The 27,988-nt window shown below is 39.5% G+C and overlaps 2 protein-coding genes across 6 annotated transcripts in view; both read left to right on the top strand.

Moving 5' to 3' along the window:
* The first annotated feature begins 15 nt into the window (after positions 1-15).
* lhx9 (LIM homeobox 9) lies at positions 16-17,159 on the top strand. 3 transcript variants are annotated; one of them, XM_051376817.1, is made up of 6 exons: positions 16-2,679; positions 6,247-6,485; positions 7,478-7,680; positions 8,768-9,123; positions 12,782-12,984; positions 13,617-15,779. In XM_051376817.1, exons 2-6 carry the CDS (start codon positions 6,306-6,308, stop codon positions 13,869-13,871), a joined length of 1,197 nt encoding a protein of 398 aa, XP_051232777.1. In that variant the 5' UTR covers positions 16-2,679; positions 6,247-6,305; the 3' UTR covers positions 13,872-15,779. The 3 variants fall into 3 exon arrangements, with proteins under 3 accessions (XP_051232777.1, XP_051232778.1, XP_051232775.1); XM_051376818.1 differs by lacking the exon at positions 13,617-15,779 and adding an exon at positions 16,210-17,159 and having other exon boundaries at positions 17-2,679; positions 8,765-9,123; XM_051376815.1 differs by having other exon boundaries at positions 17-2,679; positions 8,765-9,123.
* A 5,936-nt stretch (positions 17,160-23,095) lies between these two features.
* Positions 23,096-27,988, top strand: part of nek7 (NIMA-related kinase 7) — a 57,796-nt gene continuing 52,903 nt past the window's right edge. For 2 of the 3 annotated variants that reach the window (XM_051375700.1, XM_051375698.1), the window contains exon 1: positions 23,096-23,469. The gene's annotated coding sequence lies outside the window, so the exon portion shown is untranslated. Of the gene's footprint in view, positions 23,470-24,149; positions 24,205-27,988 lie in introns of those variants that run through there. The other variant, XM_051375699.1, reaches the window with a different exon arrangement.

Below are 27,988 nucleotides of genomic sequence, written 5' to 3'. Positions count from 1 at the left end.
GGAGAAAGACCTGGAGAGAGAAAATAAGGATGGAAATGAAAAACAGCATACATGGGGATTGAGACGCCTCAAATATCTATTTATAGGCTTATTCTTGTCGATCATTATTTTTCTAAATCACTGTTCGACATTTTAATTCTAGGTATCGGCTATAAAAACGGTGCTTTGGTCATATTTCACTCCTGCTTATGCATTCTGATATTTCATGTCCTTCAGTAATTATGAATCCATGTCCACTGTGTGTTTGTAAATATTTCCAGGATGTCTCACCATCTTCTCACCCACCCACCCTGGCTCATGTGACTGGGATACATGTGACTGGGACACAGCTTTACAGTGCTTCACTCCTCCCTCTGTTTCCCCTCCTCCTCCTCCTCCTCCTCCTCCTCCTCAAACCCCCCCTCTCCCTTCCCTTCCCACTCCTCTCCTTCATTCTGTCAGTGTTTAGCCTGTGGTTCCCTGCACCACAGTGGATCCTGGGAGAGCCTTCCCGCCTCCTCCTCCTTCCTCTCCTTCTCCTTTTGCCTCCCTTTTGCCTCCCCTCTGCTCCTTTCCTGGACGTGCTTTTGGGAGTGACTGAGCGCTCCCTCTGCGAGACTGAGTGTCACTTGAGGTGACCCAGAAATGATAACTCCAGATGAACCCTGGATGTGTGGTAATCTAACCACCATGCCCTAGGAGCCAGGCAGCCAGGCAGGCAGGCAGGCAGGCAGGCAGGCAGGCAGGCAGGCAGGCAGACAGGCATCCTGGGCTTGATGCTGTATCTGTGGTTTCACTGTTGAACCAAGCATGCTGCAGAGCCTGTCTGGGTATCATACTCGGAGAATGCTGTGTTCACGGTACGTGTTGTGGTACACAGTGAAATGGATCTCAGTGCCGTTGCATTATTGATGAGATACATTGTGATGTCAGCCCAGGCGGAAGGAGCAGAGCAAAATGACTGTTAGCAGTATGGCACATGATCATTTATGCAACCAGTACAGAGGTGTAATTAATTGTCACCCTTTGCTCTCATCCCCAGTGCTCACTCACACAATATTACATTCACTTGGTGTCAGCTGAAATCCATCTATACCTCAGTGTTGGCCAGCGTGATTTGGTTTAGGACACCCTGTCTACTGGATGACCTCCAGTAAATATAAAATTCAAGTGGCGGCACCATGCACTTTAATCTATTTTATATTCTGTTATCACTTCTATTATTATTTAATGGTTTGCAGTCATGTTGTTTGGCCTGTCAGGTGAATAATAATCCAATAATGTACGAGGAAGTTACACCAATACAAATAAAAAAGAGAACATTATATAATAAAGTAATGAATATTTGTTTTACCACCTTAAATTAAGGAAATACAGCCTAATTAGAGGCCAGGCACAATCAAGCCATCTTCAAAGCATAAACAATATTAATATTTACTAAAAAACCTGACATTATTAAATAGTGGTAAATTTTTCATCAACCAAATTTCTTTATTCATTAGATGTTGCAACATGAGGCCAAGTGTGTGCTGAATGGTTCCTAGCTAAACACAGCCAACGCTGCATTGAATTTATATGACGTTTTTCAGCTGTATTCTTCAGGTGAGACAGATGGAGAGACATACATCACAGTTCAGAGGAAATGAAATATGAACCCAAGGATGAAATTATTTTGATAGTGTTGCTATATTTGGAGGATTCATTCAATATAACCAGTGGAAAAACAGAACCGAGACAGGGCATGCTTATAAGAATTACCTTGGAATTATTGTTACATAGAGCACTTTTTAACGTCTGTGCTGTTTTGATGGCTTTTCATGTGAAGATAAAATCTATGGTTTTAACTATTTGCCGATTGGTTTGGATTAGTAAACTCACATAGTTAAAAACGCGTAAAATTCCAAAATTATTTAGCACTTTTATTTTGGAAATGATTTCGATTTGTTATCAATATCAAATCGTTTTTTCAGGAGGCTCTGTGTCTCTGTGCTACACCTATTTGTCAGACTGATTGATCTACTTTGACTATGGACCTATGTACCTCTGAACCTCTGCTCTCACAGCAGTGAAATTACAGCTGTGAGCGCACTCAGTTGACTTGAATCTCATGCTGTATCAACTCATGCATTTGCGTTAAGTGACTGTGCATTTTGTGATTGTAATTTTAAGAGCAATATGTTGCTTTATCCCACCAATAACTGTAGCCTAACGGTCAGCTCGTCTTTTGGGGGTTCAAATATAACTTTTAAGTTCTGAATTCACATACAAAGCAAATGAAGACGTGGCGTTTAAAGAGGGGGGAAACAATCAGATTTTACTGAAATATTCCTAATGGTTGTTGTTTGCCATTTGGCGACCACCGACTCCAGATTATGTAGTTTATCCTTCTTTAATTTACGACTACATCACACATCCTACATGCTGAGTAGGCCATTGGCTCATGGCTGCCCATTTTCTGTGCGTTGTGTGTGTGAGTGTGTGCTGTGCTGTGCTTGTGTTCAGGGCTTGCCTGTGTGCATACGGGAGAGGAATATTTAAATGTCTCGTGTTTTAATTGACGCTCGAACTGGAACTGTAAGCTCAGAAACGAGGAACAGCCCCCATCTACCGGCAGCGTCTCCTCTGTCTCCTCACTGCGCGCAGTCCGGAGCTCCTCAGCCTGCGCGCTGCACAGGGATCTCTCACACAGCACTGCCTCAGGTAAGACCTTTTCCACATGCCTTCTCGGGAAAATTATAATTTAAGGCTGGCTTTTCTTTTTTCTTTTCAATTATTAAACAAAAAAATAATAATTTTTGAAAGAAGAAGACTGAGGAGCGCATGTGAAGCAATGCGCGACAGATCTGATGCATGATAAATACATATTATTCTCCGGGATGTGGTGGAAGGTGAACCCATCTAAACTCTCTCGACATATGTTTTTATTAACGGAATGCTGTAAATAAATCTAATTTCCCAGACAATCTTAATTATGTAAATAGGCCTATATAACACAGGCAAAGTAAGTTAATGCCAGTTGAACGGTGCTGGGCAAAAATATGACGCTTTTCTTAAAATGTATTTTTGTTTATTTCCATTGGAGGTCGAGTTAGGAGATTTTAGTTTCTTTATTTATGTGACAAAAGTCGGTGGCCCACTGAGCCACCCTGGGTTTAACACGCCATTTTAAACATGGTTGTTAACACTGTTTTTTTTTAATTTAATGTTTAAAAAACGCGTCAAAGGTTTAAAAATTGAGCTCAACACAGTGCATGCATAAGCAGCGTCTATTGTGTGTTTTTAAAAGCCTTCATTTGGTCAAACCAGATCGCTAATCTTAAATTAGGGCAAATCATTCTCATGCAACTAAACGAAAAATGACACAGAATCGCCAACATTAATCTTCTTCAATTTATTTCAAGCCAGCAATGAAATATGATCGGTAGCATACACAACTACATTGCATAATTAATATGATGTATTTAAAAAACAAAAGAGGACTGCCCGCAGTAGATATTGTCACATTTTTTAACGTTTTTTTTTTTCTTTTTTTTCCTATGCGCTATTTCTTGAATTGGCTTTGGTTTATCCAAAGGACACTGTGGTGCGAGATAGTAACATTTTTTTTTTAAAAAAGGGTCATTAATATATAGATTTAGTTGCAGGTAATACCCTAATTAGATCAGAAGAAAAGGAAACGAAACAAAACAAAACGACAACACAAAAGACATTATTCCCTCAGCACCTTGGTGCTCACTGACACATTGTTAAACCCTCTTCAGTCAAATGAAATGTCACTGCTGGAGGCAACGGGTCAAAACACTACTCCTCATCGACATTAACGATACGATAGATGCACATACAGTCATTTATATTTTTACTAAATAAGTCCACTTTTTGAGATCAGAAGCAGCCCCTTTTTTTAATTTTCGGAGAGGAGGGAGAAAAAAAAAACAAAAAAAAAAACCCAGCAACCAGATTAAATATCACACAGAGCTGAGTTGATCACTCCTCTCAGGGTGTCTTTGTCCAGGTGAAATGAAATCCGTGTGTCCTTTTTTTTTTTTTGAGTCTCTTTTGGCCGCTCTGTGTGCTGGTGCTGCTGAGACACTGACAGAGCGCAAATGAACGTTATGCTTTTTCAGAACAGCTGCAGGTCCAGTCCGTCCAGGAGGGTTCAAGCCTCGTCTTATAGCGCTGTTATCAAGGGGCCTCCAATTAAAGTCAACACAACTTCATGGTGGGGTGGGGGTGAAGGGGGGGTGGGAGGCGGAGGGGGTGGGTGCACATGATAATATAACACGTCTTGAGATGAAGCATCCACACCTGCAAGCCCCCCCTGAGCCCCTCAGTAAATCTATTAATGGGACCAAATCCGAGTCACAGATTCAGCCAGTATATATCTATTGTTTTATGGAGAAATGTTTCCAGAGACCATAGCTTGTTATCCGGATCTCAGCTGTAAAGGCCTGTGTTGTACAGACCTTTAGCTGCCTCGTTTTGGTTTGTTGTCACCATATTTGGCCTATGTACTGGACGGTAAAGCCATACAGTCTGCCTTTTAACAGAGTTTTCACACCCTTTAAAACTGACACAAATCTTTATTTGTAGCTTCACAGTCGCCTCAGTAACACAGCTATTTAAGTTAAATATATGGAATTTAAAAAAAAAAAAAACACGTCCAATTCTGAAAATATAATACACTTGGTGGTGGTTTCCCTGTGGTAACCCCTAACTGGATGTCTTTTTGTTATTTATTTATTTTTTTAACTACCTCCATATCACTCCTTGCTGCCCATAAGATGAATGAAATGTGCTTATGGTTGCGATCCTGTTTCTGCTATCACCAAGTCAGCTCTCCTGCAGGTAAACAAGATTTTGGCCTAATTCGAAGCAGAGAAAAGACGAGGGGCCGCGTTAATGAATGCTCGGCTGTGAGTGATCCCTGTTTCAAATGAGCGTTTTAATGAAGAGGAAATTGATCTTGCACTGAAAAGAGTAGTCTATATTTATGTATATTAAAAGTCTATTGTCCAAAGAGAATCGATATACTCAGAAAAAGAACAAACTCCCATTGTCTCGTATGAGTAAAGTGGTTGAAATGGCGTTTTATTTTTAACCCAAATGTCATTCATTTGTGTTTAAAAATTCCTTGTCTTTCAAATTGTTTAATACAATCTGTCCCCGCCCTCTAGCCTATCACTGATCACTGCCCCGCCCCAAACAATACATTTATAACACACACACACACACACACACACACACACACACACACACACACACACACACACACACAGAGTTATTATGTTATTCTGGGACACCAACGTGATAAAGAACGAATTAAAACCCCAACTCTGAAGTTTTAAAAATGTAAAGTCTCCAGCTCAAAATTAAAGTGGTTCAACCAGACAAAAACACGCCATGTAGGAGAATGAGTTATCCCTATTTCTGAGCCCTTTTAATAAAACTCTAAAGGATTTTTATGGTACTTCAGATGCATATTATTTGTTTAAGACATGTTAAATAAATAAAATATTTACACTCAATTTATTCTAAGCCCATTTCAGTTTATGCGTCTTATGACTACACTCCGGCATCCTCTCCTGTAAATGGGGGGAATAAAAGTAATGAAAATGTCAATACCATAAAATAGTGGTCCTTCGCGCAGCCAGAATCGGGAGTTTTTGAGGGAAGAGTGACAGCTCTTTGTTGGTGAATAGAAATCAGTGGCGGCGGAGAGAGAGAGAGAGTGAGAGACACAGAGGGAGAGGAGAGAGAGAGAGAGAGGGGAACTCCTCCTACCAAATTATTCAGACTGGGCAGGCTTTGCGGGCTCTTCACAAATAGGACACGGTTCTCAAATCCAGGCAGTCCCAACCTGACCTCCAAGCACCAAGGAACCCCTGACTGGGAAAAATCGGGAGAGAGAGAGAGAGAAATCACCAAAAAGAAACAACAACAAAAAAAAAACTTTGTGTCATTATTTTTGGCGAGTGTTCACACTGTAGCCCCCCCTCCCCCTCCTCCCTCCCCACCACCACTACCACTTCCACACCGGTTTGTCGCATCATTTGGACTATATATTTTTTTTCTGGAGGAGAGACATTTCACGGGAAGAAGGGGGAGAGAAAAAAAGCTGGTGCACCACCACCATCTCCTGTCCCACCCATGTTGTAGTTTCTTCGGTTTTTCTTTTTCTTTTTCTTCCAGTTGCCTTTGCACTCTGGCGAGGAGGTGATCCTGAATCTCTGGGGTTGTGTTGTTGTTGTTTTTGTGTGCCTCTCTCAGAGCCTCAGAGCCCATTTGGATGCGCTGAGAGAGCGGGGCGCAGCGCTGCAGTTCAGTATATGGAAGTTGTGGGCTGCAAGACAGAGGCAGGCAGTTGCACGTTGCGTCCAGGACCGGGAGCCATGCTTTTCCACGGGATCTCCGGGGATCACATCCAAGGGATCATGGAGGAGATGGAGAGAAGGTCGAAAACGGAGTCGCGCCTGGCGAAGGGCATGCAGCTCAACGGGAGAGAGTCGGTAAGAGCCTGCTCGACCTGTGTTTGAATTCATGTTAAAACTTAAACCATCGTCTCTGTATGAACGACGGCTGTGGCACCGTTAACCGTGCGAGGAAACGTAGGCTACAGTTGTTTTTTGGGGAATAAGTAGGAGAACCAGTGAGGAAGATTTGTCACTTTCTTCTTTGTGTTCAATTATGGAAAAATTATTGAGTTTAAGTCTTTATTAAAAATTAATGGATGGTTTACATTTCCTATTATTTCAGTAGCTTCTCGGTTATCTGCAGAAAATAATTTACTAAAAGCATAAAATGGCTGCAGCTTTACATGCAGTGCTCTCTAAATATATTTGAAATATATTTGACTGTTATTCTTGACATCAAATAAAATAGGCAATTGTAGTCTAAATTAAAGCTGTGATATTTAGTTTTTTGTATAATTGTCTAAACTAAAATTTAGCTATTTTACTTCAAGCAATTATATATCTACAAATAATTGTTGACAAAACACATTTCTGAACAAATTTTATTCTTATTCTTATTTCACCTGTATTTGACTTTTTTTATTTTAACTGGAAAAAAAATATATATTTTTAATAGGCCTGTATACAATATTTTAAATATGTTTCTCTTCAATATGATTTGTGAATTAGTTGTCTATTAAGAAAAGAGAGTGTAAACCAATAAAATGTTAAAATGGTTAGCCAGACACATTCCTGTCAGTCTCCTCGATATTCAGATAAACTCAGGAACAGTTCTTGGATAGATGGTGCTTACTCCTTCTGTGGGGCTGTGAACACACACCGAGCCTACATTTGTTTAACAGCGTGTTTAAAGTGCTCTTCAAAAGGCCTTTTCATAGATAGAAAAAAGTTTAATTTCACGGCCATAAAGCTACTAAAGGCCTGTTCTGTTTCTGCATAATGTATGTTGCATAAGATTTCCCTCACCGGTCTCTTGAAGGAATTAGTTGCCATGAGCTTTCCTCTCTCTCTCCCTCTCTCTGACTCAGACCATGCCTTCTATGAGCCCGGAGAAGCCTGCTCTGTGTGCCGGCTGTGGCGGCAAGATTTCGGATAGATACTACCTCCTGGCCGTGGACAAACAGTGGCACCTGCGGTGTCTCAAATGCTGTGAATGTAAACTAGCGCTGGAGTCGGAGCTAACGTGTTTTGCCAAGGATGGGAGTATCTATTGCAAGGAGGATTACTACAGGTAAGAAAAATGAAGGTTCATCACGCACGTAGTCTAAAATTTAGTCTGTGTCACGCACGTACGCACGCACGCGCTCACAGCCACCCTTGCACACGGTGGTTCATTACCGTTACCGGCTTTAATGCTTTTTAAACTCTTAAATGAACAAATTACGTTTTGTGTTGTTTTTTTTGGACAAAAAGCTTTTGTACAGCCACTGTAAGCCACGATTCAACAGGCCGTGGGAGCAATTATGTTAAAGCATTTTAGTCCAATTAGGCCTCATTCTTGTCTGAATAAAATCATAACAGGGGGCCCTGCATGGTGTTAATTGGAAATAACTTTTGATATTAAATTGTACTTTTATTTGCTCTGAGTGTAATGTATACCACATTAAAGGAGTGGACCTACACCATATATTTCCATCGTTTAAAAAAATGATTTACCTTAGTTGCTTTTGTCAGCATGTACAGTTACCCAGCATTCCCGAGTATGGAAAATAACCAATGAGACAAATTATCTTCCCCATATTTTAGCATACATTTATAAAGCCATGCACATGATATTATTTGCAATGCACTATAATAGTAATAACCAGTGAAATAAAAGAGATGCTGGTAAATGCGAAATGTGTTGTGTCCCACCATTGTAATAACCTATAGGCTAGTTCCGCCTATTGCCAACCTGTAGCCTTCAGTGTTTAATGTCAGCTGCATTACCAAGGGCGTATCAATTGTAGGTTTAGACTGACTTTTACTTATTTAAGAGAGAACATTTCAGCACATACAAATATTTTTACTCTAAACAAAAAGTCGCCTATCGAGCAAACCGTCACTGTATAGGCCAGATGTGGATATTATAGCTGACCTCAATATATAGGCCTGTTATAGTGGCTACAGCCATATGTATTCTACCAAAAGCTGTGTCACATACACACACCTTTGTGGCTAAAATACACAAAGACAAAGACACAAACTCAGTTGGCCTATTTTAACCAGTGTCAGTGCAGGTTATAATGTGGTAAACTCGAGCAGCTCCTCCGTCTGTGTGTTTTGTCCCATTTGGTCTCTATGTATGAGGAGTCTTGACGATTTGTCTGTTCCAGAAGGTTCTCCGTGCAGAGGTGCGCGCGCTGCCACCTCGGGATATCGGCCTCGGAGATGGTAATGCGGGCGCGCGACTCCGTGTACCACCTGAGCTGCTTCACGTGCACCACTTGCAACAAGACGTTGACCACGGGCGACCACTTCGGCATGAAGGACAGCCTGGTGTACTGCCGGCTCCACTTCGAGACGCTGGTCCAGGGACCGGACTACCACCCCCAGCTCAACTTCGCCGAGCTGGCAGCCAAGGGCGGCGGGCTCAGCCTGCCTTACTTCAACGGCACCGGCACGGCACAGAAGGGAAGGCCGCGCAAGAGGAAGAGCCCGGCCATGGGGATAGATATACCCAGCTACAACACAGGTGAGACAGCATGTTGCTCGGAGCAGGGCCTAGGAGCACACACACACACACACACACACACACACACACACACACACACACACACACACACACACGCTTACATACATATTAGAAAACAGTTGTAAATAGTCTACATTTATGTTGACGTTAAGCTAAGTTTCTCGTTGTTAGTGTGCTGCAAAAGTAGCTATATATCATTAAACTGTTTGTCCTGTAGGCTATACTGAAGGGACAGGCCCAATGGGGACACTGACAGTGAAACCTACAGCAGAAACACACCGAGCTTTTTACCTAACTGTTCTCTGCTCTGTGAGATTACTGTGAAATTAAAAACTAGGCTTTTCTTAATGTAGATGAAACCCTTTTGGAGCCCACTGAAAGACCCCGTTTTGGTCCAGTGACCCTAGTTTGGAGCATTTTGCTGCATTGTGATTTATGTGTTGTTCACGGTCGTCGGACTTTGCTGACCAGAGAGTCCTCACATTAATTTAAATGTTTACTGTTTTTAAATATGGCAGCATACATTGTTAATGTTAAATCAAATCACTCACAAATAGACAGACAAACAAATAAATAAATAGATGGAATTAAAAAAAAAAAAACAGGATAGGTTTGTTTCCATTATGCAGAAGACACTCGCTTTAAAATCCAGACGGTTCCTGAATGCCCCAGCTGTAACAGCCGCAGGTCTACCTTACATGTCTGAAATGAATATAATCTGTCCTGTAGGCAATGTAGGTGAACATCGCCTGAGTGTAACTGCGCCCGTAGCCGTGGGGTAATTGGTCTGCAGCTTTCTGTCCACGCGTCTTTAACGCACGGTTGTTGTGCTTTAAATTGTGGCGTGTGTTGCACGTAGAAGGATCGAAATTTGACCTCGCAGTCAACTTGCTCATCGGCCTTTATTACTAAGAATTTCGCTCGAAATAAATGTGAAGAATGGCTGTGGAAAAAAAAGGGGGGGGTGTAAATGAAGTGTGAGACTAAAGTGGTGTCCAAAACCATGTTCCTCATGTCTTTTGACTTTTTGTGAGACAGAAAAACCGTAATCAAGTGAACATTAAGCTGTTGTTAAATGTAGGTTCCATCTAAAATCTCGCATTGAATTGCTGAATGTTATAACACGACCCCCACCCCCCCCTGCAGCGTCCCCATTTTGTTGTCGCTTTTCTGCGAATTAGTGTGCGGTTGAGAAAGTTTGTCATTGTGCGCCAAGTTTCCTCTGTTCCTGCTGAATGGGGAGGAATAAGGGTAATCTGCGCGTTAATTGTTCTTCGTTAATTGAAGGTGACGTTGGAATCCCTGGCCTCCTGTGCGGCGGTCAGCACAGTTCTCAGGGACAGAGCAGCGCCGTGCAGAGGGGCCTGCTGCAGGGAGAGGCTAAGGGCTCAAAAACACAGCACTGTACAGCCAGCACTCCGGTTCAAGGGGCTTTGGTTTGTTATTCGCAAACACAATTCCAAGAGATTATGCAAATCCCACAGTTCTCATGGATGCCCTCATAGAAAAATAACTATTGTAGCACTGTGATTTTTTACCCTCCTTGTATATAGGATATGCCTAACCAAGCGTTTAAATATAATGCAGCCACAACAGGTAAAAAAAAAATCTCACAAAAAGAAAGTTCCACAGAGAAAGACATAAGCTACAGTAAAATGACGTCCCTGTGAACTCATTATTACCACAGGCACAGTAAAGGTCCCAGTGGGAATATTATATTTTTCACTTGAGATATTTAAAAAGAATTTAATGAAATAGAATATTTTCTAATTTATAAAGACTGGCTTCTTTAAGTGACATGCCTCTTTTGGTTTGTTTCTGAAATGTTCTAATTATGTGATGCATTTAGGATCTCAAATCAACCCATTAACTATAAATAAAAAACACATAGAAAATAAAAAATAACATTAATTAAATTAGTGAACAACCAAAAGATTTAGTCTAGCTATTTTCTCTTTTCCGAAGTGCTCTTTTTCCTGTGTTGTGCTAAATATCACAAACGCACCTTTCTCATTACAGTCTCAGACTGTTCAGTTTAATATATCGTTCTGCAGATCAGGAGACTCATATTCATGACAAATAGGATGAGGTTTTGTTTGAGGTTTTGTTTCTGCTTTAGCGAGCACATTCATGTTAGTTCTCACCAGGGAAAGGTGTGGGTCTACTGAGTATTCCACACTGCTCTGTAAAGTTTGGTCTTGTTTGGATATAGAGACCCCTAGTGGGTAATATCTAGTGAAACACAATCCAGTGAAGGCTGGAACAGAAGAACAGAGATGTCAATGATTGTCATATTAATGGTGTGTGTGTAAGCGTCTGAAGAATAAGTCTCAAATAACAAAAAAACATAATTCACACCATAACATGTAGCGTAAAAGAATGTCACACATTTAAGCCATAGTTTATTAAATATGTATCTGCCTTATTCAAACTGATTTGTAATTTATAACCCAATAATTTATTTTTGGGAAAGTGCTTGCACTGCATCCTTAATATGAAATGTTGGTTTAATTCATTACTGAGAAAATCAGCTGGTCAGCATTTCTGTTCTGTGTCAAGGAGACAAGAAAATCAATACAGCCTACTATATAATTTAGAAATCCTATGCTTATACTTTGCTGGCTAGATTTCTTCTCCTTTTGCAGTCACGTAAGAGATGAGATCTTATTAGACGTGTTCTAACATAAATATTAGATTCAGTAGAAAAATTCCATCATCATTATCATGAAATGTATTTCGCTGTATATTTTGGTTGCAATCATATAAATATTTGAGAGCCAGTCACATGCTAATTTACCTTTCAAATATTTATTTGTCATTTGAATTTAATATGTCACAACCATATAGATTGTAAAATGATATAATAGTGAAATAAAGCATTATGATTTTTTTTTCTTAATGCAATGATAAATGTTTCAGCTGCACAGTTTAGCCAAACATGCATTTAATGTAGGGGATCCGTTTTTGCGTTTCACCATCTTTAAGTATTTTACACATGCAGTACTAAGCTAGTGACAAATGAGGCCCATTAGGCCTATTAGTCTTTGCAAACACAAGCAGAAATAATTTAGCTTGGTCCCAGTGTATGGTTAAAATACATCATTTTGCTTTGAAATCTAATAGCACAGATTATATTAAAACCGCAATAATTACAACTTCGAATGCATTGCAATATGTACAGATGTTAAATTAAATTCAGTTTAGTTAGTTTAATGGGTTTCTTGAATGTCAATAATTTGCACGTTTTAATTGTATGGGATAAATATACCAGAGTTTCTATATCATAGATCTGTTAACATGGCCAGTCAATGGAAACGTATGGCCTTTCCACAATCAACTCCATATGTGATTAATCTAATATACTTAATTGTGTCTTTTCTTCCCTGCTCAACCTGACCATGTAACATGATATTTAAGTTAATATTGAGCCTTAAAAGTAGCGCAACAATTCATTAGTGACCGTTCCTAATAATTAGATTAAAGCTGTTTGCTGATTTAAGTAACGTTATCTTGATAGTAGTGGAGTGAGCTGCTTTATTATTAATTGAATTCTGATTCAAAAGACTAGTATTTTCAAAAATGTTGGAGTTGAAAATGTTTTGTAGTTGTCTCTGTCGTACCCTGAGCCACCCCTGTGCTCTGCTCTCTGCCCTTTCAGGCTGTAACGAGAACGACACCGATCACTTGGACCGGGACCAGCAGTCCTACCCTCCAACGCAGAAGACCAAACGCATGCGGACCTCCTTCAAGCACCATCAGCTGCGGACAATGAAATCCTACTTTGCCATCAACCACAACCCAGATGCCAAGGACTTAAAGCAGCTGGCCCAGAAAACAGGCCTCACTAAGAGAGTTCTACAGGTAAGCAGAAAGCCATTCTTCTTACTGATCTGATCACCCCATATCTGTTTGTGCACCCCACCACTCCTCCATGTCCCTCTCATTTCACACCAATATTATCATTGAAGTCATCTCTTTGATTTTGTTTGTTTGGTTGGTCCATTTAGTCATTAGATGTATATCCAGGGGTATTTACCTGAAATTTTATAGTTTCTTAAATGTTATTTTTTTGGGAAAGAGAGGAGTAAAGTCGTTCTTAAGCGTAGAAACTTAAGTGTAAAACTGTAGCTGATTATTAATAATGAGAGTGCACATGTTCATTTTATCTGTGGAACAGAAAAGGGTGTAATTCAACTCTCACAGATAAATAATTTAAAAAAGACAAGATTATTGTTTTGACTTGCTAATAAAATCCACATTCTTATATTCAGTGTTCAGGAGCTAACTGGTTCATTGTTATCTGCCCCATGAGCACAAAATAATGTATGAAGATTGCCATATAAAGATTTATATACATAAGGCAAGGGCAACTTGATACAGTAATAGCTGTGATAACTTGATATGTAAACTACTGTACAAATGATTTGATACTTTCTTTTTAAAAATTAATTCTAAAAACAAAAAGTAAAAGCCACATTGGGATTGGTTTGCAGGTTTGGTTCCAAAACGCAAGAGCCAAATTCAGAAGGAACGTTTTGCGACAGGAGAATGGAGGTGTTGATAAGGCTGATGGCACCTCACTCCCTCCACCCTCATCTGACAGTGGGGCGCTGACCCCCCCCTCCAGCGCGGCCACACTAACAGACCTGACAAACCCCTCTATCACTGTAGTGACCTCCGTCACCTCTAGTTTGGACAGCCATGATTCGGGGAGTCCTTCGCAAACTACCTTGACAAACCTTTTCTAAGAAGCTATCTCTAGCAGACTGATTTTTTTATATGATTTTATTTGTTTTTTGGTTTTTCTTTGTTTTTTATTTTCTTTCCTCAATTTACATTTTATTTTTTTAAGTGACACCTTTAAATCTACCAGAGACAGCTCCTTGGAACAGAAAGTGCTGTACTGTGTACACAAACAAGAACAACAAGAGCAAGAACAGCAGCGACCACATTAAAACACAAGGAAATCATTTTAATGTGTAGCATTTGAAACCGCATGGCAGCCGTGTCTGTAGTTGACTTACAGTATGCAGAGATTGATTTTGGACATTTTTGAAGATGAAGGCATAAGAAAATTGTCATGGACTCCACAATTCATTGGAAAAAATAACTAAACTTGAACTTGTCTGGAAATCTACGTAGATCTTTTCCTTGATTTGACTTTATTTGTACATTTGTATTGAATTATGATAAAATAAGCCCTACCTAATTTATGGTTAATTGGTAAATTTTAAAATAATATGAATATTTTGCCCTCAGAAACCTGTATATGTATGCACTGTGTTCGCACTATCCAATTTAAAGATTTTTTTTTCTGTTTTGAAATAATTTGGGAAATAAACTTGTAGAATGTTCTGTATATGGATAACTCCAGAAAACAGGCTTTAATTATTTCCGAATGTTTCGGTCTTTAAGACTGAGTTGGATGGAATCAGACATTGAAATATCTCACAGAGCTACATGTAAAACATCTAAATTGCATTATAAGCACCTAACCATTGCAGCTTGTATGGCATTTAGATGCTGAAATCGCATACGTTTTTGTCTTGATTCACAAATCTACTGTGATAAAGAGAAAGAAGTAATTCCTACAATCTGTACAGTGGTAACTGTTCAACATGTAATGCAGTCCCATAATAATCAAAAAATCAGCAAGAGAAATTTGGATTGGAGAACAGTTTATGGACACTGTTGTAATCGATTGTTTTCAAGACAGAGCACTTTCTCGGAATTGTTGGCCTCATAGATTAACCGTAGTCAAATGGATAAATCCTAGTAAACATATCCATAGATCCACAGCTAAACTCAATTGCACAGTGACAATATACTGCCCAGTGAAAAGTGCATTATTGTTTTTATCATGTTGCTCAGGGTAACGATGTGATTTTAAAAAGGGAAAAGGAGTAGGGGTGAGAAATTAAGTGGTTGCGACGTTGCAGACTAGATTTGTAGAGCTGACATGAACATTCAAATGACCTCAGATAGGTGGAGTCGTAAGAGGCAGCCAGTGGGAAATCATTGTCCATGTGTTCTCCTTTTTGGCCATATTTATACTTTCTTTAATGACACTTGCCACTGAACAGACCAAAAACATGTTTCTTCTGGCTGAAAGAGAGAGAGAGAGAGAAAAGAAAGACAGAGCAAATCTTCAATGGAGTTGATACATTTCATTGTGAGCGTCACAATTTGTTCTATTGTAGAACAAAGTGGTACTCTAAATCTACTTAATGAAGTAGATGCCTAACTCAGTTCTACTATGTGCCTTATGCTATAACTTGGGAGAAAGTTTGTGAAATTCAGGATATATGTGTTCTTTGTTAACTGATTCACATCCTTTTGACGCCTCACTAGTTTTGTACTGTTTTGCATCTTATTTCCGAAGATCTTTTTATGGTGTATCCTGTTAAAAAGGGGGCAGCGATGTCATAGAAAGCATTTGTGCACTCTTTCAGATATAGTTGGGTAATCCAAGAACCTTATATATTGATCTTCGTGTTAATAGTTGAGTACAGTAAGTGTTCTATCAAGATTGTCCATGTTTCCCTGTTTCTTGATAAAGATGGTGTATAGAAACTATTTCCCCTTAAATATTTATGGACCAAACGGTTGTTATATATCTTATTAAATTTGTGTGAATAAAAATACTTTGCTTTAAATGGGTTTTATTTTTCATTACACTTGCCATTTTTGTGTTCTATCTTGAATACAATTTTTCGTTTATCACATCAACAAATGAGAAAGCATTCAGTTACTAATGACCAGCTAAACGTCCTCATTTTTGCTTCCATTTTTAATTTCTATTTCCTATTTTATGATGTTTATGGTTTTTAACGTAATGCCCCATGGATTTGCATCTAATCCCTGCAGTCAAAAATATGAAATTGCTTTTTAATGCATGAACATGGCTTTAAAATTTAAATCAAAGGAATGCTGCAAAGCACATATTGATATATATCTATATACATATATAGTATATATTTATGCATAACATATTGGTAAACCTAAAATGAAGTAAGAGTAAATGCAGACCCCGTAAAGCCAGGTTGCTCTGTAGTTAATATATTCTTACTCTATCATTTCTTTCAGGGAGAACAAATCTTGGGGCATTACAGCCATACATCCCGACGTTTGAAAATTCCCTAAAGTATTAACAGAAGGGGAAAACTTTGATGGGAAATCCTCACCATTGAAGACAAAGACAATAATAGGATAAGATGATAGCATATTGAGAACAAATAAACAACCAACATAAAACCTGTTTCAGTTGCAAATGTACAACAGATGATTTTTTTAAACAAAAGTTTGTCCTGAATGTTTGAATCCATCAGCGGAGGAGACCCCACAATGTATGATATTTATGATATCAATGTGAAAAAAAAAAAAAAATCTTTCTGTATTGGAATGGTAAATGCACAAAAATGATAATAAATGTATTGTAACATAGTAAAAAAAAAAAAAAATTACAGAAAGGTACAGGATGTGATGATGAACAGGCATCCAACATGACAACAGTGTGAAACAGAGACGGTATGGATGGTACTGGTACGAACACACACTTATACACACAAACCACACCACACACACACACACACAACCCTTTCCCACTGCCTTACTCCTATGTAAGTGCAATATATACATTCCCACAATCTTTGTTCTCCACCATACACACTGTTAACAAACGCACGTACACAATTGCACACACGCTGCTGCCCCCATGCACCCCACCCAAGAGTCAGCTTGCTAAATAGAAGTTTTCTTTTGTCACAAGTGTCATTTCGTAAACACATGGCCTCCTTGAAACTCGGCAGCAGGATGCCCATCAAATATGATGAGTGTATGAAGAGGACTGCAGAGCTGGAGCTTTGCCATCTGGCTGTACCGAGGGAAGGAAGTGAAAAAACAAAGCAGATAAAGAAGAGATTCTCATTTTGCATGCGCCTCATCATCTTGTTAACATTTTCCTTGAGATGTATATTATTTCCTTTGATTCATTGTATGATTCATTGTCAGCTGCAAAATAAAGCATATGAAAATGATGTCCCTGATGCCCATATAGTACCTCACAGTGGGAAAAAAAACTGTTCCTATAGATTATTTATAGTAATACAACAATTCTTTTCAGCTCTATTTCACTCAAACTCAAAAAATGGATTTAAATATATAGTCACACATTTGCATACATAAATGTTTTCGCAATAAAGACCAAAAGTAAATCAAGCAATGTCATATATGACACATGTAGCAAAAGATGGACAATGTAACATACAAACTAACAGGCAAAAACATGATTGCTTCAGTAAGTCTGTTGGTAGTGTACTGTCTCATTACTTGCTGCATGAATGCTGGGTATGTATGCCATGTAAAGAAGGTGTGTTAAGGAGAGCAGAAAAAAGGGAAAGAAAAAGGAAGCGGAAGGAAGGAGAGAGGGAGGGAGGGAGACTGAAGCCACATGGGGACCAGTAAACAGGCTGGTGTTGAATTCCAACAATGTGGGAAACAGCAAACACTTCAGTCAGTCCAAGAGGAAACCTCAGTCGCTGGGGTGTCTGTGCGCTGTGGCAGCAGGGCTATGTTCCCTGGGTCTGATGGGAGGACGGTGGGCGGGTTGACACCACAGAGCTACAGGAAGCAGGGCTGGAGCAGAAACACAAACAAACACAGTGAGCCCTGCTCAGTTTTGGAGCTGCGGGATGAAAATTCTGGACAACATCATGGCCCTGTGTTGACAAGAATTTCAGGGGTTTGCTGCTGGGCTGTTGGTGACTGGAATGCATCTTATCGGTGTTTGTGTAAGCAATGCCGGATCAGCCAACTTCTTGCCAATTGGATTGCTTCACCCTATTCCAGGTATTTTGTTCTTTATTTCCAAAAAATATACAGGAAAAAATACAGAGAGTTAAATGATGTTTCCTTGTGACTATATTGCATTTAAGCATTTGAGCAGCACGTGTATATGTGGTCTATTACCTGACTGTAAAACCAGCTGCCATCAGAGTGAGATAAATCACATTTTTTTACCCTTAATTAATCTCAGTGTAAAAACAGAGGTTCACTAATGTCTGTCTGTGCAGAGACAGGTAACAGGTAAGAAAGGAGGGCTTTTACTAACTGACTTATCTCCCCCACCTGTTAAATGACAGCCTCTGTGTACCATGACTGTACAAAAAACAATGCTCTCAGTGCTGTATGTTATCTGCCATACAAGCAGTTTGTTGCATAAAGCTTTGGTGACTCTGATATAAGTTACACATAAAGAGAAAGATCTTATATGCTCTATCATCCAAGTACCCCCTGTAAAACCTGAGCAGAAAGAAATATGCAGTACAAAACAGCAAATATGCAGGTTTGAATTTTGACATAAATTAAACTCACAAAGAGGTTCAAATAGTGTTCAACATAGTTTGACATTTAAGGGCCCACGAGCAAGAAATATTCATTCCCATAGGTTTTGTCCTTTGTTGCACTTAGATAAGTCTGTGACCCAGATAAGTGCCAGTTCATCAGGGTGGGGATTTACAAACCTGCTCAAACTTATGACATTTGCTACTGAGGCCTGCCTATTTCGTCAGGTCCGCCTGAAAAAATAAAATGTTTTACATATAAATGTCAAATGAAAAACCAACTGCAAGGATAAGCACTTTACTATGCTGTCATCACAAAAAATGTTATGGGGAACTCTCCAGTGTCCATTAATCATGTTGACGTCAAATATTGCTCCATGACAAAAATATAAACCAATCCAACAACACAGTATCCTACTGTCAAAGATATTCTTAGCACGCACAAGGTTTGAGATGAACTGAACTAAAACTGGGTGCAAAGCAACATATGTGTGGATATTTGGATAAGAACAGTTGTGCTCACTGTTATCGGCAACACCTGTAATTCACACTACAATTGACAAATAACTGGATAATGGGGTCCCTACGAATGATCAGCAAACTCCAGGAAAGTGTGTGTCCGCTGGCATACACACACACACACACACACACACACACACACACACACACACACACACACACACACACATTCATGGTCACACATACATTACCACACATTATACACACACTGTGACAGGCGACAGGGTCGAAACAAAGTATGGAATGATCACTGAGGCATAGGCCACACCTGCAGTTTACATGTTGCTCTGATAGTGTTGTTTCTATTGTCACGGCTTGTGTGTGTGTGTGTGTGTGTGTGATATTCTGCCAGTTCCGCCTCAGTTCCCTCCTCTCATTGCTAGGCGCCTATTTAACCTCACCTCACACACCAACCACCCTGCTAACACAAATACACACTGGCACTGGGACACACACAAACACAGACACAGACACACACAGGTAGATGTCAGAGGGGTGACGATGTGAATGAGACACAGCTAAACTGCTATGTGTGTGTGTGTATTTGCTGTACGTGTGTGTGTGTGTGTGTGTGTGTGTGTGTGTGCGTGTGTGAGACTGAGGCCTGCCCCGCTGGTTAATGCAGAGCAGGTGGAGAGATCCTCTGTGCTGGGTGTTTGCCAAAAGAAGGAATACACCAACATATACACATGCAAGGACACACAACACACACACTAAAACACAACACAGACACACAAAAAAGGCCATTGAAAAACAGATTTTATAGAGTGATCTAGGCAGAAATAATACGCCGTTTTGTCAGTTTTGTCCTTCACATTCTCACAGACTATCTCTCCTGTGCCTCATTTGCACAGTGCTCTCCACACGCTATAAATCCTTTATTTCTCTGTTGTGCTGTTATTCTATATTTACAGGTATTTGTTATGTGACGGCTCACATCTAGACAACCTTGAAAATGCTGCGATCAAGGCTGATAACTACCGGTTGCAATTGCACTTTGAAGACAAAACAACATTAATTAGCGTATAAAATGGAAATGCAAGCGTCACATGCACGCTGCCTCCAAGTTCGCCTGGGTATATGAGGAGAGAGACAACATTTCAGACATATTTCCATCTGTAATCCCTTTCTCTTTTCCTCTGATAGCTGTGCTCTCTGAGGTACATAAACAGGAAGCTCGTCTGCATTGATACGGCATGTTTCAGTGTGTGACAGGTCATCTTTGTACTGGCGGAGTGTAACCTCTCAGTTCTTGCTAAACCTTCAGGATGCACGCAGCTCCTCTCCCCTCCATCTGCTGGTCTCTATGAAGTCTGCATCCGATCACAGGAGCTTTGACTGCAGCTTCTGTCTCTACCACATTGCAGTCATATCTAACCCCTGAGCCAGATCAACAACACAGAGGGAAATAAAAAAGACATGTGAAAACATCAACATTTTTTCCTTTTTAAGTGTTTAAAGTGTGCTTTCAGCCCCTAGGTGCAACATTTTTTGCATATTTAGCAATGAAAACCCAGGTAGAATAGCAACAGAATGTGTATGTTGAAGAAAACAAAAAATAACTAGTGTGAAAATGATTGGTGTTGTTGACGATATAGATACATAGCACTTTTAATAATTGGAATACACTGTTTTACTAATGATCTGAAATTAGCCCTTTTTCTCTGTAGTTAACAACGATTGATTTGGGCCTAAAGTGCTTCTAGATATTCTCTCGTGGTGTTCATATTCGTAAGCAAAAGACATTAACGGCCAAGTTCTTGTAAATTCAGCTTAACTGTCATGAGCTTACACTTGTTGGCAATTTTGTTGAGAAAAGGGCCCAAAATATGAGCTAGAGCTTCTTCCAACACATCAGAGTTAAATGTCACGTTTACAGTAAGTCTCTATAAAGCATCTCTATAAATCCAACGATTCAACCTACTTCATTCCCCCTGCAGGGAGAACCTTTTCTCTCCTGGTTACCTGCAAGCGACACCAGAAAGTTTGAAGGGGAAGAAAAGAGTGAAGTAGATGACAATACTCTCTTCGTGCTAAAAAAAAAAAATCCTTGAATCAAAAGGACATCCTCTCGTTTAAATAAACAATATCAGCAAAAAGAACACAAAAAGTTTGCTATTGGTTTAAAGCACCAGATCAGTGCAGAGAGCCACTTTTGGAACAATGGAAATTCAACACGATTATTAAACAGTTTTCTACCAAACAGACGTAGAGGCATGCGTGTTGAACTAGAGGATCTCTGGGTGCAGCTCCCCTCGCAGACTGATGCATTACTTTTCATCCATCCATCTAATTATTCCCTCAGAAACCTGAAATTTGAAGATACAAAAGACCGTCCCTATCTGTCACTGAGCGCCATTGATCTTATTGAAAGAAAATGTGGGTGTAGAGGAAACCCAATATAACTCATGCCATTAAATTCCACACAGCATTATTCACATACAGAATTGACAGATTTCTGTGAGACGTTTCTTTTAATCTTCAACTGTTGTTGAAGAAAAAAGGGTGGAAAATCCTACACTCCAGGCATCTCTTCCTTTTCCATATTTGCAGTGAGGTTAACAAAAAAGGCTATTGAAGTAGGGAGGAAAAAAACACAACCCCACCTAACTTGTTGATTATTAACAATGGGGAAGGGAAGAAGACAGATGTGTTTCCTGTGTATCAGCTGTGTTTGAATTGTCAGTCGGAAATCAGCGCTGAAGCTTTTATCAAAGCAAAGTAAGCTGATCAATTCCAGATGCTCTCGCTGTCCATGCGAGTCAATCCGCAATCCCATTTTTGTCAATAAAGTCTCCTGATATTCCCAAGTACAGCTTGCATGTGCATATGTGTGTGTGTGTCATGGGGATGTGTGGGTATTCTGCATGCATGTGTGTAATGATAGCAAGCAAGGCTGTGTGTCGAAGTGTGTGCACGTAACTGTGTGTGTTCAGAAGAATCCATTAAGCCTTGGCTGCCTCTCCCTCAGTGGTTGAAGGTAACTATGCATGTTTACACATCAGTAGGACTTCAGTCAAATTTGGACATGCAGGATTTATTTCCAATACATGCCAGTTTATACTTCTATAACACATTTCAGGAGGGAAATCTACTTTTTACTTCAAAGTGTTTATCTGAAAGCTATACGTACTAGTTACTTTGAAGCTCAAGATTTTACATACACACAAGTTGTGTGACACAACCATCGGCAGTATATATACAAAACATATGATTAGATTATGAAATATGATGCAGTTTAACAGATAAAACTACCAAACACTTTATAAACTAGTTTAGTTCAAAGCTAAGGAAAAAGATATTAAGTGGACCTTGATTTCTGACTGGTCAAATGACTATTTCCAAGGACAAGAATTAACTTTTACACTAAAAATTGGATTCATCTTAACCAGCTATAAAATGAAAATGCTGTTTATACAATCACCTATAAGTAATAATTATGAAGATTGTGCAAAGCTGGGAACGGCCCCCACACGACGAGTTGCCCGAAAAGCTCCGAGTTCAATGCATATTGTTTTTAGGTTATTAAATAAATTGAAAATTTCACCAGTGAATTTGAAGCTCTAATCTATAACTAAGGTTGGTCCTGCATTATTGACCTAATCTTTGTGACCTTTTGTTATAGAGCGTCACAAAGTGAGCTGCACAAAGCTAGTAAGTGGACCTTGAGCTAAGATGTCTTTGTCCACTGTTTTCCAAGATCAAGAATGAACTTTCACACTTATATATTAATTACTTCCTCTCAAGTTAATAGCATGGAAAATGCACATACACAGTGAACTGCCTGAGGAGATCCAGTCAGTCGTGACCCCTTTTAAATCTCTTCTGATTTTTTTATTGATTGATATTTATTGAAATTGTCTTTAAGATCAGCTTGTTGTGAAGTTGTGAAGCACTTTGAAACCCAGGTTTATTTTTTTATTTTTTCCAGGAAAGTGCTTCCTAAAATAAAGGTAACAATTCATGGGAATAAGAAAAACTAAATAAAAATCGCAATGAGGCTTGTGAGGATGGTTTGAGTTTTGAGTTTCTCTGTTGAATCTCGCGGTATTTTGACAACTTCCCTCCACTGTTTGACACTTGCCCCTCCCCATGCGCTCCGGGAATGCTGGGTTGTTTACATTACTGGCACACGGGTCAGCAGTGTGGCGATGAGAGGGGCCTAGTGGAGAGACTGTCTGAAAACACGTACACATCTCTCGACTGGCTCTACAGCACACAGGCTCTCTCTCTCTCTCTCTCTCTCTCTCTGTCTGACAAAAAAAAAAAAAAAAAAACTTTATAGCGCTCAGGCAACAGTGCCACGCAAGAAAAAAAGGCCCGACGAGTCGACTCTCTCTCTCGCTTTTTTTTTTTTTTTTTTTTGCGTTGGAGCGACCTTGGAAAGAAAAAGAGAAAGTCAAAAACAACAGACAACCGCCATAACCATCAGGAGAAAGTCTCAACGTGAAGAAGGAATAGCTCAGCAACAGAGTCCCACTTCCTGGTAAGAGCCGAGAGCACCGTTAGCTGACAGTGAACTTATGAAACTCTACTGTAACATTGGACTGTACGAACCACTTGTAAACTGCTTTACACCGATACTTTGACTTCTTTGGGAGTTGACAGTCTCCACAAAGCTCGCAGCTGGTCCCAGTTTGGTGTGCCACAGCGATGTTGACACTCGCTGAGGGGGAAAAAAGTTTCTACGAAGTTCGCTAGCTGACCGTAGCTTAGCCTGTTAGCCCACTAGCATGCTGCGTTGTTAACTTTCTCTGGCTTTGAAACTTCACAGTCAGCCCCGCTTGTCATTTAAAGGTAACAGTGGGGTTGTAACGTTGTGATTATAGTATGCGAAAGGGCAACTTTTCTTCTACGTTTAACATCGTAACAAAGCCCCTGTGTGCTGGTTAAATCTGGAGTGGAAACATGACAGTAGCCATGCCTTGCTACAGTGTTAAGTTACATATTATTTGCATAATTACTTCCTTGTGAGTCCTTACGTTTGCAGCTGTAGCTTCTCCTCTTTATGATGAGGCTGAATGTCTGTCATTGCTCTGTATTGTTGCACTCTGGTTTGTTTGTCTGTGCAGTGTTGAAATGTTTTTGTGTCTGACTTTGTGTAATTATCTAATGTAAACTTTCTCTTAAGTGATATATCTGCCACAGGAAAACATTCATCCAGCTTTTTACTTCTGGATTGTGAGAGCCAAACAAAAAGAGTGACATATCCTGACACAGAGTGAGTGCAACAAATGACATCAGGCTATGTTATCATAAATCTACAGGCCTGTAGGTACACACTTTTGTTCCACATCTACTTGATTGAGAGTTTCAAAGTTAAAGCGCTTATGAAGTGGACACCTTTCATGTGCTTCTGTGTCCTATAAACTAGTTTACATACTACAGAAGTTGCAGACTTAAGTGCTTCATGCTTATTCCCAAGTAGAGAGCAAAAGACCTCTGGGAGTAAACACATACAAATACAATGTATCTGCTTAAACTAACCTGAACGTCCACTCTGCTGTCCAGCCACAATCATTGTTGATTAAAATAAAAGTGCGTCGTATATGAAAGATGGGACACATTTAAAAAAATAAAATAAAATCAAATGATTAAATACAGCCGATGAAAGTATCATTTAGGTGATCAAATATTTTGATTGGCAACTGGATAATGTTGAATTAAACTGCGACGTGCTGACATCAAGTGATGAGAGTGAAAGAAGTGACTTTGACTTTTGTTTTGGGCTTGAAGACCAGCTGGAAGTTGAGTGTCTAGGGTTTATGGGCATATAGAACAATAAATCTAATGAACAATAATGGGTTTAATAAATAATCTTTAATCTTTTGATCATATCATGTCTTAATAATGAATACAAATGTAAGAGCCAATAGATCAATTATTTTGGTTTTTAACCAGTTTAGTTCCAGCCCTCACTGATGTTGAAATACATAATAGTTAGCAGACTTACACAAGGCCTCCTCTGTATTTCTCAAAAACCATTACACGCGTTACAAGTAAGATTTCTAAGCTGATTTTCAGTGGAAATTGAGTCTGTGTGCTTACAGTTAAAGTGTGTATTGTTTCCACACTATCTCTGCCTGGAAAAAGACTTGGCCTAAGTGCTGCTTCCAGCTGTCTATTTCACGCTGTTAAACACCATAGGAGTTATAGCCTGGAAGACTGGGTTTATTTAGAAGGGAACTACTGGTACTTTTAAAGACACCGTTTATTTGAATGAAAAAATAAATTGAAAATGATTTTCTTTTCAGGAAAAAAAACCAACATTTTTCTTGTGACTCACTGCTTTTTTAGTGAGTCAGAACGGTTATTGCAAAACCTTTGAGTGATTGCATCTACAGTTGATTTGAGTGGACCATTTTGTAAAGCTCATCTTTTAATAGAAATAAGCTTTAAAAGATCAAGTAATTAAGGAAAAAGAATAAGAAGGAAATACAAACCAAAGGCAAGCAGAAAGCAAGAAAAATAAAAACTCATACAGGTATGTAGGCTGAGCCTCGCCTCTCCAAGGCCTTACTGTTTTGGGGGTCACACAAAACAGTAGTTCGTGCCATGTTGCTGTCGCTGCCTATCACAGCCAAATAATTCAGGCGTCATACTATCACGTTTGGCTACGCTGCAGAGAGATGATTCAGACGAGAGTTAGTGGAAACTGACATACCTTGTTGACCTAATTATTACTCACTTCTCTGTTGCCACATTCGATCATCGTCAAAGACAACAGGCTTGACTCTGCCAGCGTCATCAGGTGATGGAGATGAACACCGGCTGGCTCTGTGAAGTTGACTATCAAGGAATGTGTCACGAACCGGATGATCAGCAAATGGCTGCCAAATGTTTGCATCAGTCTCTGTGTAGAGGGATTTCTGCCAGTGTATCCCGCTTTGAATTTCAGCTGATGGGAGGTGGATTACTTGTGACAGGCCTTGGCAAAACTTTATTATTTTGCCTTGTTCTGTTGTTTGGATTAAACAAGGTTAATAAGGGTAGTAGACTAGAAAGTGGTGATAGCGGCGTTGATCAGTTGTGTTTAGCTTGATTGACTGAAATAAAAAAATAGAAGCACATAGAAAGAGGAATCTCACTATTTCCCTTATGGAGTTATTTTACTGGATTATTGGGCACCGATGATGCCATTATCACGAGAAAGAAGAACGTAGGTATATTTGCAAGGCTTTTGCTATGATTTAGCCCGGGTTCATCTACATACTGTACATGTTGGCCTAGGCCATACATACTGTATCTTCTTTTTTTGTTTTTATGGCAGCTAAGACATTCAGATTGAGACCTAAAATGCCGCTCATTGGTGTGGAGAAATCTGCTGCACCCTAAGCAGTGATTTAGCGCAGTGGAATTTACCAAATGGCTCTATCCTGTGAGAGTTTCCTGTTTTAGCCCTGGAGCTGGCCCCTCTGCCGGATTGAAGATCAGATGAGACATTTGTCATCTGACCACTTTAACAGTCATCTTGCCTTTGGGTTTCACAAAGAACAAAAAAATGTTAGCTTTTGTGTCTTGCGTAAAGCATATTTGTAGGAAGATGCTTCCTAAGGCCATTTTTGAGCTACATTAAGCACTGTCTTTTGCATGATGTCACAGACCTTGGCCAAGCATTGTACAGAAATTATGCTGGCAAAGGTAGCAGATCACTGCTTAGGATATAGTCTTGTTTGGTGTACTTCCTTTGTCATTAGTTGTTGTACTATCAAACAATTCAAGAACAAGAAAAATAAAATACCGTCTTGATGCCTTCCCGAGAAGAATTTAAAATCGAACCTTTTCTTTTCCATGCTTTGGTTAGAGTTTAGAGTAAGGTCTTTGGCAATGAGAGCGGGCTGTCTAAGCAGCTTCTTATACACCCCTCAAACAGCCAGCCAGTCAATATTTTTCTTATCCATCCCCCGTTCTATCTTATGAAGGGTCACTGATGTTTCAAGCATTCAAATATCCTTGGAGGATGCCTTGCGGCTCCCCATGTCACGTGAAAGTTCTCAATTTCACTGTGGCATTGATGCCTTTTCTCAGTGGGCTCAGTTGTGCTCTGGGGGGAAACAGACTACAAAGACATGCAAAACAAAAATTACTGACCTAGGACCCTGTTTAAAGTTTATGAAACGCTTTCAGTGCCCCTAGGTCACTTCATGCCATGACCACACAATATCAGTGGTTTCTTTCACTGCAAAGGGTGTTGGAAAAAGGTTTTACTCAAGCTTTTTGTTTGTTGGCTCTGAAATCCTGCTTTATATGTAACAACTCTATTTATATGTTTTGGATTTATGAACCTATTACAGTAATGAATAAATTAAAAGCAATACCATGAAGCCTTTTTCCTACTTCAAGAGCCTCTAAGCAGAAAACAATTATTAAAAACAAAGATGAAGATATAAATGGCTTCAGTACGCCTGACTTTTTAAAGTGCACACTGGGAAGGCCCACTTAGAAATAATGTTGTTAATTTATACAGAAAGTGTGTAAAAATTTCAATATTTTTGATGTATTGACTGAAAAAGCATGCTGTTTGCTGTTTGAATAATTTGGAGATACTGACTCAACTGAAATAGCTGTGTAATGTAGCTGTTGTAGTTATTTTTTACACTGACTCTGGGGCCTTCTGACTGACCTTTTTAGTCAGGCTATTAGTGGACTAACTGCAAATACATTACACTGTAGATATCTAATATCTATAATATATGAACTGTGTCTGTAGGTTACTGCATGTTGAGGAATAAGCTGCTGTTTGTTGCCATCTAAACAAAGCTACCAAATCCATGTTGGCATATTGTGAACTGTGCTGGAAAGCAGCATCATCCTTCTTTTTTTATTGGAGATCACTCTCCAATTGCCCCCTTTCCCTCTCCATCTCTTTTGATTATTTACACGCAAAAATACAAATCCCTCAGGATACAAATTCACTTTCACAGAATAATTACAAGATGCTATATGCCACTGTAAACACCACATCAGTGACAGTGACAGTATACATTTGTCATGAGATGAGACAA

Source organism: Dicentrarchus labrax, unplaced genomic scaffold, assembly GCF_905237075.1.
Source record: "Dicentrarchus labrax unplaced genomic scaffold, dlabrax2021, whole genome shotgun sequence".
Taxonomy (NCBI): Eukaryota; Metazoa; Chordata; class Actinopteri; family Moronidae; genus Dicentrarchus; species Dicentrarchus labrax.
Note: the sequence above shows the minus strand (reverse complement) of the source record. Positions and strands in the feature narration are given on the sequence as shown.